Here is a 15,864-nt window from a genome sequence, read left to right on the forward strand (position 1 = left end):
GTTTTCTCTGATGCACTAACTCTGCAGCAGCACTTCTTCTTCATCGTCTCGTCGCACTCACTCAACCAAGCGTTCTAACCACAACCTCGCCCCTCCCCACCCCCCAACCATTCGAATTTCTGTAGGTGGGAATTATTTTTAATGATATTCTAATGAGCCGCGTTAATTGTAGTTCTTGAAAAGGGATTTTTAAAAAACGAAATATCTCCCTTTGGAGTGGACTTTGAGATTTGTAACTTTCTAGATCTTTTTTATGCCCAAACATACACATCACACACTGACTAAAATTTAAAAAGTGAAAAAGCATAATAGGACCCCTTTAAGTTAAGTGGTCTAAATGTATTTATCTGTATTTATTAGTGGTTCAACGGATCACAAATCTCACGGTTCTGATCACATTATGGTTTTTGACCCACGGATCGGATCATTTTTCGGATCAGCAAGAAAAGAAAAATATTTCAATTTAATCTTCAATTTTAATTTTTTTTTCTTGACTTTGTGATAGTTAATCAAAATGTCATAAAATGACAGATTCTGGGCTCCATTTTTGGGTCCATATCACAAAATACAACTGACGTGTAGAACCAAGTCCCTGAAGGTTTTTTTTTTTCTTTTTCAAAAATCTTCTACAGTTGGATGTACGTCATAATATGGAGGAAAAGATGTCACAACTTGAAACCCTCCAAAATCTGGCCCCATTTGCTTGCATTGTAAGTTCCTGAATGTACTGGGGACCGAGTACAGTTGTAAATACAACAAAGATTATATACAACAAGTACTTTATACAAGAAAATACTATTTAAGTGTTTTTACTTCAAAATTGTATATTTAATTCAGTGTTACTTGCCTTTTTTAAACATTTATTAGTGAAATTAATAGCAATCCAAGTGAAAATCGTTTCCAAGAATATCCTACACCAATTTTTTTTTTTTTTTTTTGTTTTAGTGAACAATTGTAATTTTTTTTGCAACATCTTGCAACAAAGGCTGTCAATTGTCTGTCTCACTGACACTGAGTGGACTCTCATCTGTGAATATGGCATAATAGCTTCCTGAAGTGGCAATTTAAAGATAGCCGTACTGTATAGTATGTTCTGCAGTTCTCTCTCTCTCTGGTCGCTAGTGCTAATTTTCACACCTCCTGCTGTGCTACGCCCTCTCAGCTCTTCCCCTGCCCTCTGCCAACACCACAAATAGCTTCAGCTCTGGCATCAACTACATTCCATTAAGCCCAAAACATTCCACAATGTTTCATCTATAGGTCTTGAACACTAATATTTAGTGCCGTGTACTTGTGTTATCGTGGATGAGTATTTCACTGGAAAAACAAATTAGCCATTCTTCACCATGGGCTTATTATTGTGCTTTTCTTTTTTTCTTGGTTGAATTGTTGAAGGATGATTGTGTTTCTGTGTTTGTTTTGGCAACCACGATGTGTCACGTTGATGCCAATTAATGGCAACACATTTATTGCTTGTGTGTTTATTGCTCCTGTCATGTGACCCACTGTTGTGTAGTAACCAGTAACCGTGGTCACCTGTCACAAAGCCATGCTAAATATAAATGAGATCTATTGAAAACAGAGCTGATCATTTTCATTTTGTTCATATAATCGTCTTTGGATTTTGCCATTTGTTATTTGATTGGTAGAATGCTGTCTTATTATATTTGCTGAATTTTGGTTCAAATGTATTGCTTCCCTTGAAATTGTTGACTCTGACAAACCACCAAGGTCAGAGTAAATCAAAAATGGTGACAAAATGTCAATAAATTTATTGATGGATATAATATAAATTTAATGATGAATGGTTTTGCTTATGTCTTAAAGCAACAAAGCCAAGATTTATTTTGAAGATATTTTTATGGCCAGATGGGACAGAGATTAACCTCAATACAAATATAATACAAACAATAAAGTATTTATTATTGTTGTATAAAATAATTAAAAATAATTTAATGTGAATGCATAGTAATCTAAGCTAAATAATATATAAAGAAATATAGATCGTTTAACATATTTCTACATTCGATCTTAAACCGGGCATAACTTTTTGATGTATTTTTTAAAATAACAATTACAGTATTATATAATATTATAATATAACTGTGCAAGTCTATATTACATAGTAATATTTTTCCTTCTGTATTGTGTAATGCAGGATAGGAAGTGTTAACTTCTCAGGTTGTACCACAATTTTATTCTAAAAACAAAGGTGAGCTATTGTTTTCACAAACTGCTGAAATAGTTTTTTGGAGTAATCACATGCTTAATCAGAGCTTAAGGTGCATCTACCCCAGAATATTCCTTGAAGGCATTCACAGTTGCACCTTGAACAACAGTGTATATAAAAATACCAACAGGCACTCACGTCTGCTCTTCACGGAACAATGAATAACCAAATACACGCTGCTGAAGCATCAAGAGAAAAGTCAAGAATCTAGGGATGCACCGAAATGAAAATTCTTGGCTGAAACCGAACGAAATGAAACACTGGGCCGAAGGCCGAATACCGAATACGGTTTTTCGTGTGTTTTTTTTCCGCCATTGCATAAATTAAATAGCCAAAATGTGCTTTTTACTGTTTTGTCTTGCTTTTCAAAGAAAAAAAAATATATTACAAAACAACAATTTTAAAATATTTAACACTGAACATTTTTAACATTCTAGCAGGCACTATACCAACAAAGCACAATTTAACTTAAAATTAATAAGTTAGTAAAATAATAATTTTTGGCCACCAGACCCCCTTCTTGAATCAGGCATGCATTTTTTTTTTTTTTTTTACTGTACAATTAAAAGCAGCCTCGCTGAGAAGAGACTTGTTTTAAAACATTAGAAAATATTACAGATCCTAATTTGAACACTATGTGTGAATGTTATAATAAACGTATTAACAGAGCTGTTTTAATGATTATTATCATTATTATTGTCTTACTTTTTATTTTATTTTACAGAACAACAGTAAAATTACAATACTAACATTTATGAATGTTGATAGTTCTTGCTTTTTCTCAACTTTTATTTTGGCGGAAGCACTTCAGCACTTCTTTTTGTTGACAACAGCAGCTTTATAAATAAGTCATTACGAATACGTCGTACGTATCGCATTGTCACATGCCTTGTAAAAATTCATAAAAATGAGACTGAGCAACTGACGAGCGCAGATTTTCCTCGCGCTTTGGACTTTGAATCCTGGTTAACAAGCAGATAGCGCCACGAGCTCGTGCAGCGCTGTCAGAATACATGCAATGCGTGCGTGTATTAGAAAACATAACGTTTTGCAGTTTATTTACTTATTGTTTAAGGTCATTTCGCGATTTCAATCATCATACAGTAAATCAGCAACAATCACCCCTTCCTCTTCTCATCGAAGACATGCGATGCAGTACAAAACAGTCTCTCGCTGTCGGTGCTTGTAATGATTTTTGCATCTTTCTCCGACAGTTTAAATGCTTCCACACTGCTGACGTGTGCTGCATTAAAGAGTGCGCGCCTCTCACTCTTCTCTGGTTGCCATTTGATCGCGTCATATAATTTTTCGGTACAATTTATTTGGTCTTTTCGCTTATTCAACCGAACACCGAAAGCCGAATAATTTCGGTTGCCGAACATTCGGTGCATCCTTACAAGAATCCATTTGAACAGACATTTTACTTGCAAAGCATCCAAAACAAGGAGGAAGTTCAGAATACTCAGTGTTTATATAACAGTGTTTTTCTTTCTGCTTAAAAGGATAGTTCCACCAAAAATCAAAATTGTTACCATTTAGTCACTCTCAAGTTGTTCCAAACCTGTATACATTTTTTCTGCTGAACACAGAACAAGATATTTTGAACATGACAAAATAATTTGTGAACCATCAACTGTTTGATTACCCATGTTCTTCAAAATATCCTCTTTTGTGTTTAGCAAATGAAAGAAATGCATAAAAGTTTGGGTGAATAATGAATTGGGTAACATTACAGAGTATTTGAATATCCTACTTCATGTTTTTTTTTTTTTATTTTTTTTTTTGCATACTCTTTGAATGTGGTGAGGCTGTTGGCTCCTCCCTCTGCTCATCATCAGACTCCACAAGCAGACCATAATATGCACACTGGTGTACAGTACAAATTGCTTAAACATTGAAACATGAAGCTGAACTCAGATCAGCTACTAAGTGTAATTTCTACACTCCTAACCCCTGCATTATTCAAATTACCTACGACTTCCTGTTTCAGTACACACAGGAAATGAACACTACACCCTATTTCAAACAGCAGTGTTTTTTTTCTTTTGTGATGGGAAGTGATGCTACTGCCAGCAAAGTGATGCGTAGTGTGAGAAATGCCAATGGTTAACTTTAAAGAAAGGTTGGAAACCAGATTTTTTTTACACTGTAATTGAATAAGTACTAAAGTGTGGTAACATTTCATATATTTATTTTTTTCTGACATTCACTACAGTTCAAACGTATAAGTACAGTTTACATAAAAATATTACACAGCACAACTGTTTTCAACTTTGATAATAATAAATGTTTCTTGCTCACCAAGTCCAAATAATTAAAATGATTTCTATAGGATTATGTGACACCGAAGACTGGAGTTAATGGCTAGCTTTGAATAAATTACATTTCTAATTAATTAGAAAACAGGTATTTTAAATTGTAATAATGTTTTACAGTATTATTGTTTTTACTGTATTTTGACTAAATAAATGCAGCCTTGATAAGCAAAAGAAGCTTCTTTTAAAGGGGTCATATGATGTTGCTAAAAAGAACATTATTTTGTGTATTTGGTGTAATGAAATGTGTTTATGCGGTTTAAGGTTAAAAAAAACACATTATTTACCACATAATGTACATTATTGTTGCTCCTCTATGCCCCGCCTTTCTGAAACGCGTCGATTTTTACAAAACTCATCGGTCTGAAAAACGAGGTGTGCTCTGATTGGCCAGCTATCCAATGCGTTGTGATTGGCCGAATACCTTTTCTTTGGGTGGACATTTGGGCGGCTTTATGCAAATCTTCCCACACAGTGATGTAGACATGTGGGGCGTGTTTAAACGAGCCGTTTTAGGAGGGCTTGGACAAGTCTTAACTTTTATAAAAAATATCTCTTTGGATTTGAGACTTTAGTCTTTGCAACTTTACAGATCTTCTTTATGCACCAAGAGCTTGTAACACTCCAAAGAGAAAGGAAAAATTTAAATCGCATCATATGACCCCTTTAAAACATTTAAACATCTTACACAAATTTTTGAATGATAGTGTTTTTGTATCTTAACTACATGTTGTCATATAAACAACCAGTCAGTAACAACACCAAGTGAAGTCTTGAAAGCTTAAACGGAACAAAGTTGTAAACTGTATGCGTTTGATTCACTAAATCCAGGCTCACACGGTTAGATTTTTTAATAGTCCTTTACGATTGTTGCTTGTCAGACTGCACGAACATGATGATCATGTCACACTGTGGGATCTGTCCGAAAGTCAAGACGCGAAAAAAACGGGTGCATGCAAGAAAACTTGTCCGGAGTTTTACCTTATCAAACCCATACATGTTCAGTGACTGCAAGCTGCATTACACGTGGGGCTGAAATGTTGGATATCATGAAAAGTTTATGAATGGCGGCAATACCGGCATATTTTAAGAAGAATAGTGTAAGCAGCACTACACGCCCACATAAAAACAGCGGCGCAACCGGTGTTTATCATAGCAAAGGCAACATATATGAATTCCATGAGCTTATGACGGGAGCACTGGAGATTATGGCAGTTAGAAGAAATCTCTAGCATTAATTCTGAACATGGCTTGTCTTGAAAAACGAAGACAGTTTAACGTTCGTCGTCGTAGAAGTCACACTGCAGGACAGTGCGCCAAGTCTTCTGACACTGCCAGAATTTCGTCTGAGGTAAAATTTGATCGGAAAGGTCATTAATCGGCTGTCGGTGAATATGTCAAACCAGCGAATAATGACTACAGATTTTAGCCTAGGATAATAGGAATATTTTAGGATTTTCAAAATTGGTCTCAGACGATCAAATCGTGGCCAAAATCGCACAGTGTGAGCTGGGCTTAAAAAATAGTAAGTTCATACTTAATTGGTTGCACTCGGTGTCTCATTCATATTTTGCGAAAATGCGTTATTTGAAACTATTATAATAACCGTTTTTCAGTTCCCAACCATAACAGAGTGGCATGACCAATAACAAAGTGCATTTAATTTACACCGAACTAAAAAAAATAAGCTCACCTGAAACTTACTCTGGTTCCTGTTTCAGCATAGACAGGATGTATACCCACAGGTGCCTTGATTTTTTTTTTTTATAGTTGATAATCTGATGTTCATGCAGTTCAGTGATTCAGCATTCTCCAGACATTGCTCCCACTCACACCAATACAGGTGAAAGACAGCCGCCATGCTATTCCCTGATTCTTGACCTCTTGGAGCCAGTACAGTGTTTCTGTTTTACCTCTAGGCATACTATACATTAAGGGCCTCAGAGAAAGGCAAACACACCTAATTGTGCTTTTGTTATCATTTTTTTGACAGAATCATTGGATGTTCTGGAACTTCTGTAGCTGTGCTCACCACCCACTGGCAGCCATTTGATAACATAGCCGGCTGTTCAACTTTTGGACCCTGTATCAAATCTACCCCGTGTCTTTTTATAAACTCGCTCAGTGATAGCTGACCGAGGGACTTGAATTCTGTGTAGTCCAGAATTTAGATTGGGGTGACTGCCATGAAGTTTAACAACATGAATAACTTGTTTTACCAGTGTGATAATGGCCAGACAGAAACCTGTAACCATTTTATTTCTTCTTTTTTTTTTTTTTTTTTTGAAAGTCAGTCCATATTTGATGCTCTTCCAGCTTCTCTATGTTCAATCTACTTTGTTCATTTCCCTTTTATGGAGAACTTTGAAAGCTGTTCAAAGCTATAAACATGTTATATGAGGCTTAGATGTATTCATAGAAGTATTGTTGGTTTGTTTCATATGTTATTTCCTGGAACTGTTACAGAAGCGATTCATACCTCGAGCTATCCTCTTTCTGTTGGTAATCAGTTATGAAGGCCACTGATATGTGTCTTCATGTCAGAGGTCCTAGCTGTTGAAAGCCTGGACAAGCCACTGACAGTGTTTAGAGAGGAAGGATTCCCCCACGACTCAACTGATGGTCTCTTCTACTCGCTGGAACCCCCCTAGAGCTTCGGTTTTTGACCATTAATGGCATATTCAGTAAAAAAAAAAAAAAAAATTACATTAATTTGCATTTCGTCCAAGATTCGTACATGACTTTCTTTCTTCTGTGGAACACAAACAGAGATTTTTTTTTTTAATGAATCCATCTTTGTGAGTCCATATAAGGCAAGTGGGTGGAACCCTCAAAGTTGACCCTAATCCATACAACCCTGGTTGATGAATGTTGTCTGAAGTGAAATGATAGGTGTGTGAGAGAGAAATACTAATTGTTTAAACTTTTTAAGCGTATGACCAACTGTCATATGTAGGTTGATGTTGTGAAGGGTGGAGTAAATGTGTTCTAAAGCTCACGTGAGAAATGATGCACTTTTCTCACAACTTTCTCAATGCGCTTACATCACGCTTCACAACATGCTGATTTACATCGTGTTGAAGTCATGAATGTGCGTATGACTGTTGGAAGCGGAAGAGATGGTGTGAAGTTTTGGGTGGAATATCCCCCTAATAAATAATTAAGCGATGATTGGGGGGGTTGGCATTTTATTTATAAAAATGTAAGTTGTCGCATACATTTCATCTGGTTACAATATAATGAACTGACATTGTGTCTACATTAGGCATGGGACGATAACCGGTTTCGAGGTATACCGCGGTTTGGAAAAGTCACGGTTTCAAAACCACTAAATTTTCCGTTATACCGTTCCTGTGGTATGCACAGTTTTTTTACGTGTCGTCAAAGATGGAAAGTGCAGGACTCCCTCAGTTGTGTGCAGCGAAGAGCGTAGCGAGTCACACGACCCCTCCCCCTCCGGTTGGTGCGAGCGGAGTCACCTGTGTGTAGGATGGCCGAAGGAGATGAATCCCTGGAACTTTTTCCCCCGTCGAAAAAGAAAAAATTTAAGGGGGTCTGAATACTTTCCGTACCCACTGTATATCTGTGTCATCTTCGGTTTTCTCCCTCTTTCACCCCCGATCAAGACAGAGACCCACCCGTCGTTTGTTTCAGTGTTTAAATAAATACATTTTTTGGCTTGCTACCGAGGCAGATAACATGGCTAATTAACTAGCTAACGTCAACTAGTTTCCTCCCTCACATTACTTCACAGAGTGAGGAATAGTAGTCTAAAGTACGTACTGTAGCCTACTTTTCTGCGATTTCGTACAATAATTAAATTTAGCTGGTATCACGTCTATACTTTTAAGCCTCCTGCCATTGTTTACATCTGTTCAAAATCACGCATTAAAAAAAAAAAAAAAACACAGGATGCGACAGTTGTTGCATCGTGCCATATTTGATGGTCCATTGATGGTGTGTGCACACCAAAAGCGAAGTGAATATTTGCATCGTGTTATCGCTATATATACATTGCGTAATGTTCTCCTTCATTTTCTGATACAACCGGACGTGTCAATAATAGGGGTGCAATGATAAATCGATTCATGGATCGATTCTGCGATTTTCCAAATGCATCGCGATTGTCAGAAATCGATTCTGAGCTTAATTTTTACTGGCACTCTAGGCTAGTTTTTAACTGCACGCTCAAATGCATGAAGAAGAGCACTTTTGCGTTCGGCTGAGTAATGTAAGTGGTAAAATGTACTTGCATCTCAGCTTTTATGCTTTAATGACGCCAGATTAATGTAAACACAGCCCATCGTGAACATGTTAAAAATCACATATTTAAAAAAAAAAACCCACTTTGCCACTGTTTGAGTGTTGTACGGAGAGACCGCGTGCGCGCGCGCGTGTGTGTGTGTGTGACACTCGCGCTCTCTCTTTCCTTATGTGTGTATGTGCACACATCCTCGCCGTGATATTTTTTTTATCTAAGGTTATCATACCGTCAGAATCTCATACCGGCCCATGCCTAGTCTACACAGGATGCGACAGTTGTTGCATCGTGCCATATTTGATGGTCCATTGATGGTGTGTGCACACCAAAAGCGAAGTGAATATTTGCATCGTGTTATCGCTATATATACATTGCGTAATGTTCTCCTTCATTTTCTGATACAACCGGACGTGTCAATAATAGGGGTGCAATGATAAATCGATTCATGGATCGATTCTGCGATTTTCCAAATGCATCGCGATTGTCAGAAATCGATTCTGAGCTTAGTTTTTACTGGCACTCTAGGCTAGTTTTTAACTGCACGCTCAAATGCATGAAGAAGAGCACTTTTGCGTTCGGCTGAGTAATGTAAGTGGTAAAATGTACTTGCATCTCAGCTTTTATGCTTTAATGACGCCAGATTAATGTAAACACAGCCCATCGTGAACACTTGTAATTTGCTTCAACCTTTAAGAACTTTATGAATGATTATTTTAGATTCAAGTGGTGTGTAAGGAACTGGAAGCGAGCAGTGTATGGTTGTTACTCTGCAGTGCCAAATGCTGTTAAAAACTAAGCTCAGAATCGATTCCAGAGAGAATCGCGATGCATTCTGAAAAATGCAGAATCGATTTATCATCGCACCCCTAGTTAATAAGCTCTTTGCTGATTGGCTTGCGCGACAACGTGTCATATGAATTTTCCGCTCGAGTTGAATTTTTTTCAACTTGCGCGGAAGACACGATTGAGGCGAATATCGTGCATTCGAGGCAATTTCCTTGCCTAATTTGCATCATTTGCATTGCCCGGCGCAAATTTGCACCTTTTCACATCTTTGTATGTAATCTACTGGCGTGAATAATTAGGTTCACTTTTGGTGTGCACACACAATGAGGCTGTCTACACTGGATGCAACAAGCGACCATTGCAAATCATTTGAACTGTCTCAGTATGTCATAAATAGAAGGAGGGATCAGTTTATTGACGGTGACATGTTGTTGTGTCACACTGTGCCGCATCCAGTGTAAACAACGTCATGGATTATAATGGGTTCTATAGTATTTTGTCATGCCGCACCACGCTGCTCGCATTCGGTGTAGACACGTTGTGAGACTTGTTTGTATTATGAGTTGGAGACTTGTTTATTCCAAGTATGAGATATTGGCTATGTGTCATTAATGTTCTGTTTTCAACCCTGCATATGCACACACATTGAGCATTTAACTGCAATGCCAATTCACAAAATCTTTTGATTCTTTATTTTAATTGGTTTTGATTAGATTTAGATGAATTTGGGTAATTCGTCTTTTTGAAGGATTCATTAAAAGAACCAACTCAGAAGTCATTTATTTCAGGAATTGGACTACACTGCTTGCGTGTATGTTTTTGATTCATTAAAAAGAATCAGATCATTCGAGTCATACACGGTGTTTGTGAATCACACTACACTTTATTTTATGTTGTTATTTTGTGCAGCCCTTGAGGACTTAAAAAATTCAAGAAACATTTTTATTAAGTTGTTGTATTACGTTTTATTAAGTACACAGTATTGAATTGCATTATATTCAAAATATAATGTAGGCTCACAATCATAACTTGGATAAAATAGGATTTATTTTGCCATTGTGCTCAAGATTCTGCTGTGGCGGAATACTGATACAGGAAAAACGTGTATTTTTGTACTATTTCTGAAATTTACAAACTTTTAACTGAAACTTCTATTTTTGAAAGCATGACGCAGAGTAGAAAGATCAGTGTTGGGATTTTAAGAATGTACATCACAAATATTTAGAAAAAACTGCTTTTCATTTCACTGAACACAAGGTCATGTTTATCATCTCACAGTACCAAAACCCATTTAGCTCATTCATCTCAAAATTCAACAAGAAAACTTCTGAGAACAACTTAATTGCCCTTTTTTTGTTGTTGCACAGTTTCCCTTCTTCAGTTGGTGTTTTCAGAGAAACAAGCAGTTTATTAAGCATTAGGAGAGTATAAAATGAGCTGCTTTGCCCTGCTGCCCACTTTAACTTCCTGTTGTTTTTAGTTTCCTGTTACCATTTTGCACACTTGATATGTCTTGTAATACATTACGATTCTCTGGTGTTTGTTACATGGTTTCGGTGTCTGAATTTTGCAACCTTACTTATAGCTTAGTTTGGTGTTTTTGTTGAGTTCACTTCATAACAGAAGGAAGCTCATTTAGCTTTTCTCAGTCTGTTTCTAATGTTCATATAAAATCACATGATATTCTCATGTATCTTTAAGTGTATTATGCAGACGTGTGTCTCTCAAGAACAATGAAGTCATTCCCTAAAGACTGCCAACAAACTTGCTCTGTTTGTGGTTTATTAACATTCATGCATGTGAAAAGATGTCATTGTGTGATAAAGTCAGTTCTCTTTTGCCTTTTCAAACCAGTGAAATGTCATCTCAGAGCAAAGTCCAGGCACAGAACAACAAAATTAGTTTTTAATGCAGATTTAAATCAGGATTTTACATCCTGAGATCTTCAGTTAAATCAAATGGAGTTAGTTGCTGTGCTTTTTTGCATAGTACTACACAGTAGTCATATGATTTGATTTGTTCATGTGTATACACTATCCAGCACATCATCCAAAATTTTCCCTTCTTCCCCAGAGAAGAGCAAAACTTCTCTGGTGGTTTTGATTATCTTGCTCAGTATTTTTAAAGCACTTTTTCATGTAAAAAGCTTCGATCTGCCTGACATTCACATGTATTTCTCTCTTTTCTCCTCAGCTCCTCGTTTTATGTGCAGGAGAGTGGGAGACAGCTTCTGTTTCAGCCGCCCACATTGGATTTTGGACCACAGTAAGTGTTTTATATTTTATACTTTATACCCTCAATATCAGCAAATACAATAACCAGCATGTTATTTAGGTGTGTATATATGATCTTCTATCTCCATAATAGGCTTATAAAACTCTAATTTCTTTTCAAACCATACTAATATATTTAAAAGAAGTCACATGACATAAACAGTGACAAGTAAGTGTTCATGTTCAAATGTGGATGGATTTTTTTGTCAGTATTGTTGTTTATTTATTAGTACTGACTCGCCAAATTTTCATTTTGACCATAAGGTGCATTTGTAAGTGCATTTTTTGTGTACGTGTGCAGCAGCATTGCTGTAAATTGGCTTTTTTAGAGCATGTGATGAATGTAGCAATAAACCGCATATAATATTTATATGAGATTTACTCTCTGAGTGCAGTGAAATGGAGTTACAGACATGAAAGGGTGGCAAGGGGTGTTCAAACCATGTTGTTACTTTGTTACAGAAAAATAATGCGTTTTGCACATGCGAATATTCATTTATATTCATCTAGACCTGACTTTTAGTTAAAGGCATATTGAGTTTGAACAGATTTATATAATACAAAGATTTACAACGAATTTTTAGCTGTATGTTTATTATGATGTTTAGAAATATTGGCTATAACTGAAAATAATTTTAGAAAAGGTAATACTTTCAAAACTTAACATCGTTTGACATTCACGTAGTTTATAGCAATTGGCTAGGCTTCCATTGTAAGTGCATTGCTATAAACACATGCAATTTTTTTTTTATATTTATGAATTGAAGGTTAGTGAGTTGTTGCCACAGATGTTGTTCATGAAACCTAAATGGTTTTTTAAAGTCTGTTCAGTTGGCTTCCTCTGCAGACAGGATGACAAAATATGGCTGAGTTTCTTTTCTTCTGATGGAAGAAAGAACAGTGGCAGAGTTTGGAGTGGACTGCACTGCTTTCAGTATGACCTTAAGAAATACCGAGTTGGAAAGTTGTGATGTCTGTTCCAATGCTGATAGTCCCAGCTGGAGGGAGCATTACTGGTGGTTGTGACCTTTTATTTGGACACTGAGCCAGATGGTTTTCTTAGTGTGATTTAGAGCTGCAGCAACTAATAGATAAAATTGATGATAATTATTAATGAAAATAGTGATTTATTTAAAAACTAAAACTGCTTATTTTAGGTTTTGTCTTCGTTAGTGAAGTCACTTCGCAGGAATGAAAATGTTATTTCTATGTAAAAAAAAAAAACGTTTCTAAAGCTTCAAAGAAGTTCACAGGCATGTCATTGCTGCATCAAGTGCTTTGGCAGAGTGCTTGTGCTGTTCAATGCTTTTGAAAGGTATTTCATCAGAGCATACATTTTACAAAAGTAAACACCTTAAATAAGAAAGTGCAGGACACAGCACATATGTAAATAAAATCTTACATTTTCAAATGCAAAGAGTTTAAATTGCCAGCAATTGACCTTTGTCAAGGTATCGCTTTTGGCCAGGACATAATTTACATTTTACTGTTATATTTTTATTATCCAAACATTTCAGTTTTGCAGAAGGCTCGTCCTAACATGAAGTGTGTATTTAAATGTATGTGCTGTTGTTAAACTTGAAATACTTTGTGCGTGTGCACACATGTCAATCATAAGTAGTGAAACAGAGAAGGGGTTTGCAGTCATTATAATATGAGATGTCAAATTTAGGGTTTAAATAAGCTATAATTATTTGAAATCCTATGTGAAGCACAAGTAATTATTTATTATATAACCAGTAGCTTAAACAGTTCCATATATATATGTATGTATGTATGTGTGGTCAACTGATATGGATTTTTTTTTTTTTTTTTATGGTACACATTTTTTAGGTGGGCAACAAATGCTCACAGTACATAATTTCAGAAGTTCTTACAGCTGGATTTGACAAAATCTTCAAGGTTTGTGAAATGGAAAGTTTATTAGATATTCAAAGCTTTGTTTAACTGATATAATTCGTGTTTGCTGAATATTGGTAGTATATAATCTACAATACTTTTTGTATACGTTTATTATTAGAGCTGTTAAACAGAGACCGTAATCTAATGAAGACAGAGAATGGGATCTGTGTGTGCTCAGGCGCTGTCAAGATAAATGTCCCACTTCTAACAGAAAAGCTTATCATCTGATGATGATGATAATTAAAAAATCCCAAATATCCGATATATATTAAGTATTTATGAAAGGGCTTTGAAAACATGTCAGCTGCTGCATATGCTATTATATAAACCACGGGGCAGTCGTGGCCTAATGAATAGAGAGTTGGACTTGTAACCCGAAGGTGTCGGTGGGGGGAGTGAATAAACGGCGCTCTCTCCACATTCAACACCACGACTGAGGTGAGACCCTTGAGCAAGGCATCGAACCCCCAACTGCTCCCCGGGCACCGCAGCATTGGCTGCCCACTGCTCCGGGTGTGTGTTGTTCACTACTGTGTGTGTATGTGTTTACTACTGTGTGTGTGCACTTGGATGGGTTAAATGCAGAGCACAAATTCTGAGTATGGGTCATCATTCATGGCCACACGTCACTTCTCTTTCACTTATTTGCTGACATAGGATCCATTTGATTCATGATGATGATCAATAAAAACATTGTAAATGTAAGTGACTAGAGGTCCATCTTTAAAAAAAGTGTACTTCAATATTTAATCAGTATCCCAATCCAGACATTACAGCATGAAAGTAGTTACCTCAGGAATACCACAAGGCTACATATGCAAATAAAGAAAAAAGGAATATTAGCTAAATGGCTTTAATGTCTTCTGAAAGCCATAAAAGTGTTAGAAATGTTGCTGTTTTATCTTTTACACATTATAATTTAATATGCATATTATATTTTTTTATAAAATCTTATTCTCCCATATAAATATTGAATATGATATTATAAAACATTTCCACAGAATTAAAGCCTAAAGATCAGCCAGTGTTGCTAAACCAAATAATTGCTAATTTTTTTTCTTTTTAATAGTTTCTTTTTAATATTTTTTAGGGCTGCCACTAACGACTATTTTTATTTTGATTAATCTATCGACTAATTTATCGATTAATCTAAACGATTAATTTTCCACAAAAAAAAACAACAACAATTTTACTTACGAATATTTTATTAAACTATATTTTATTAAACCAAATGAAATCCAGATTTCTATGGAATCCTTTTTTTAAAGCAAAAGTAAAGTGCAACATAAAGTGCAAGAAGCAAGTGTCCATCTCATAGTCCAAATCACTGAAATCAAAGTTCAGTATTATAGTGTAAGAATGACAACATATCCACGTGTTCTAGTCTACTACTAATAAAATTATAATCAAAAAACACTTTTTAAAGGAGTATTTACCAGATATGTTATTTACCAGAATTTATTTAGGAGAAAAATTTAAATGTGCAGTATTTCTGAAAAAAAAAAGAAAATATATATTTTTTATATAAAATCAATTAATTGGAGATGCTTTTGATTATTAAAATTTAATGAAACCATTAAAATGGAATCCAGAAAATAATGGAAAACATAATTTGGTAAAGATAAAACTGTAAAACTCAATTAATTAGACAGGCTTTTTGATTAATACAATTTAATTTAACCATTAAAACAGAGTATAGAATGAAATGAAAACGGAAAAAACTGAATTTGGAAATAAAACAGATTTCATAGTGCCCTAGAATTATAATTATTTTTTTTGTGGTAATAAAAATAGATGTAACTGAACAATAGCCTTTAAAATTACTTAAAATACATATATAATAGCAATGAGACAGTAATAATTAGTTCAAATAAAGTATCAAAAGCAAAAAATGACAAAATTGTTAAAATACATAATGTATTATAAACAATAGAGCTAATGTACAGTACACATTACAACAAAGGCCTGCAGAGGGCGCCAACGGACTGGCAATTGTTTTTACACATTGCTGTGCGATCTAATACTTGTTTAATATTGACCAAGCACCATTTAATTCAAATGTCCACTTAATCTTTAATATTTGGCCATTTCTTTAGG

General features: G+C 35.5%; 1 protein-coding gene across 1 annotated transcript in view; it reads left to right on the forward strand.

Moving 5' to 3' along the window:
- The window catches only part of tmem131l (transmembrane 131 like), a 70,097-nt gene that overhangs the window by 10,673 nt on the left and 43,560 nt on the right, over nt 1-15,864 (forward strand). The window contains exon 4 of the mRNA XM_016559881.1: nt 11,786-11,857. Coding sequence (XP_016415367.1) covers nt 11,786-11,857 — 72 coding nt within the window. The remainder of the gene's footprint in view (nt 1-11,785; nt 11,858-15,864) is intronic.

Source organism: Sinocyclocheilus rhinocerous, unplaced genomic scaffold, assembly GCF_001515625.1.
Source record: "Sinocyclocheilus rhinocerous isolate Xijiao unplaced genomic scaffold, SAMN03320098_v1.1 scaffold1129, whole genome shotgun sequence".
Classification (NCBI taxonomy): domain Eukaryota; kingdom Metazoa; phylum Chordata; class Actinopteri; order Cypriniformes; family Cyprinidae; genus Sinocyclocheilus; species Sinocyclocheilus rhinocerous.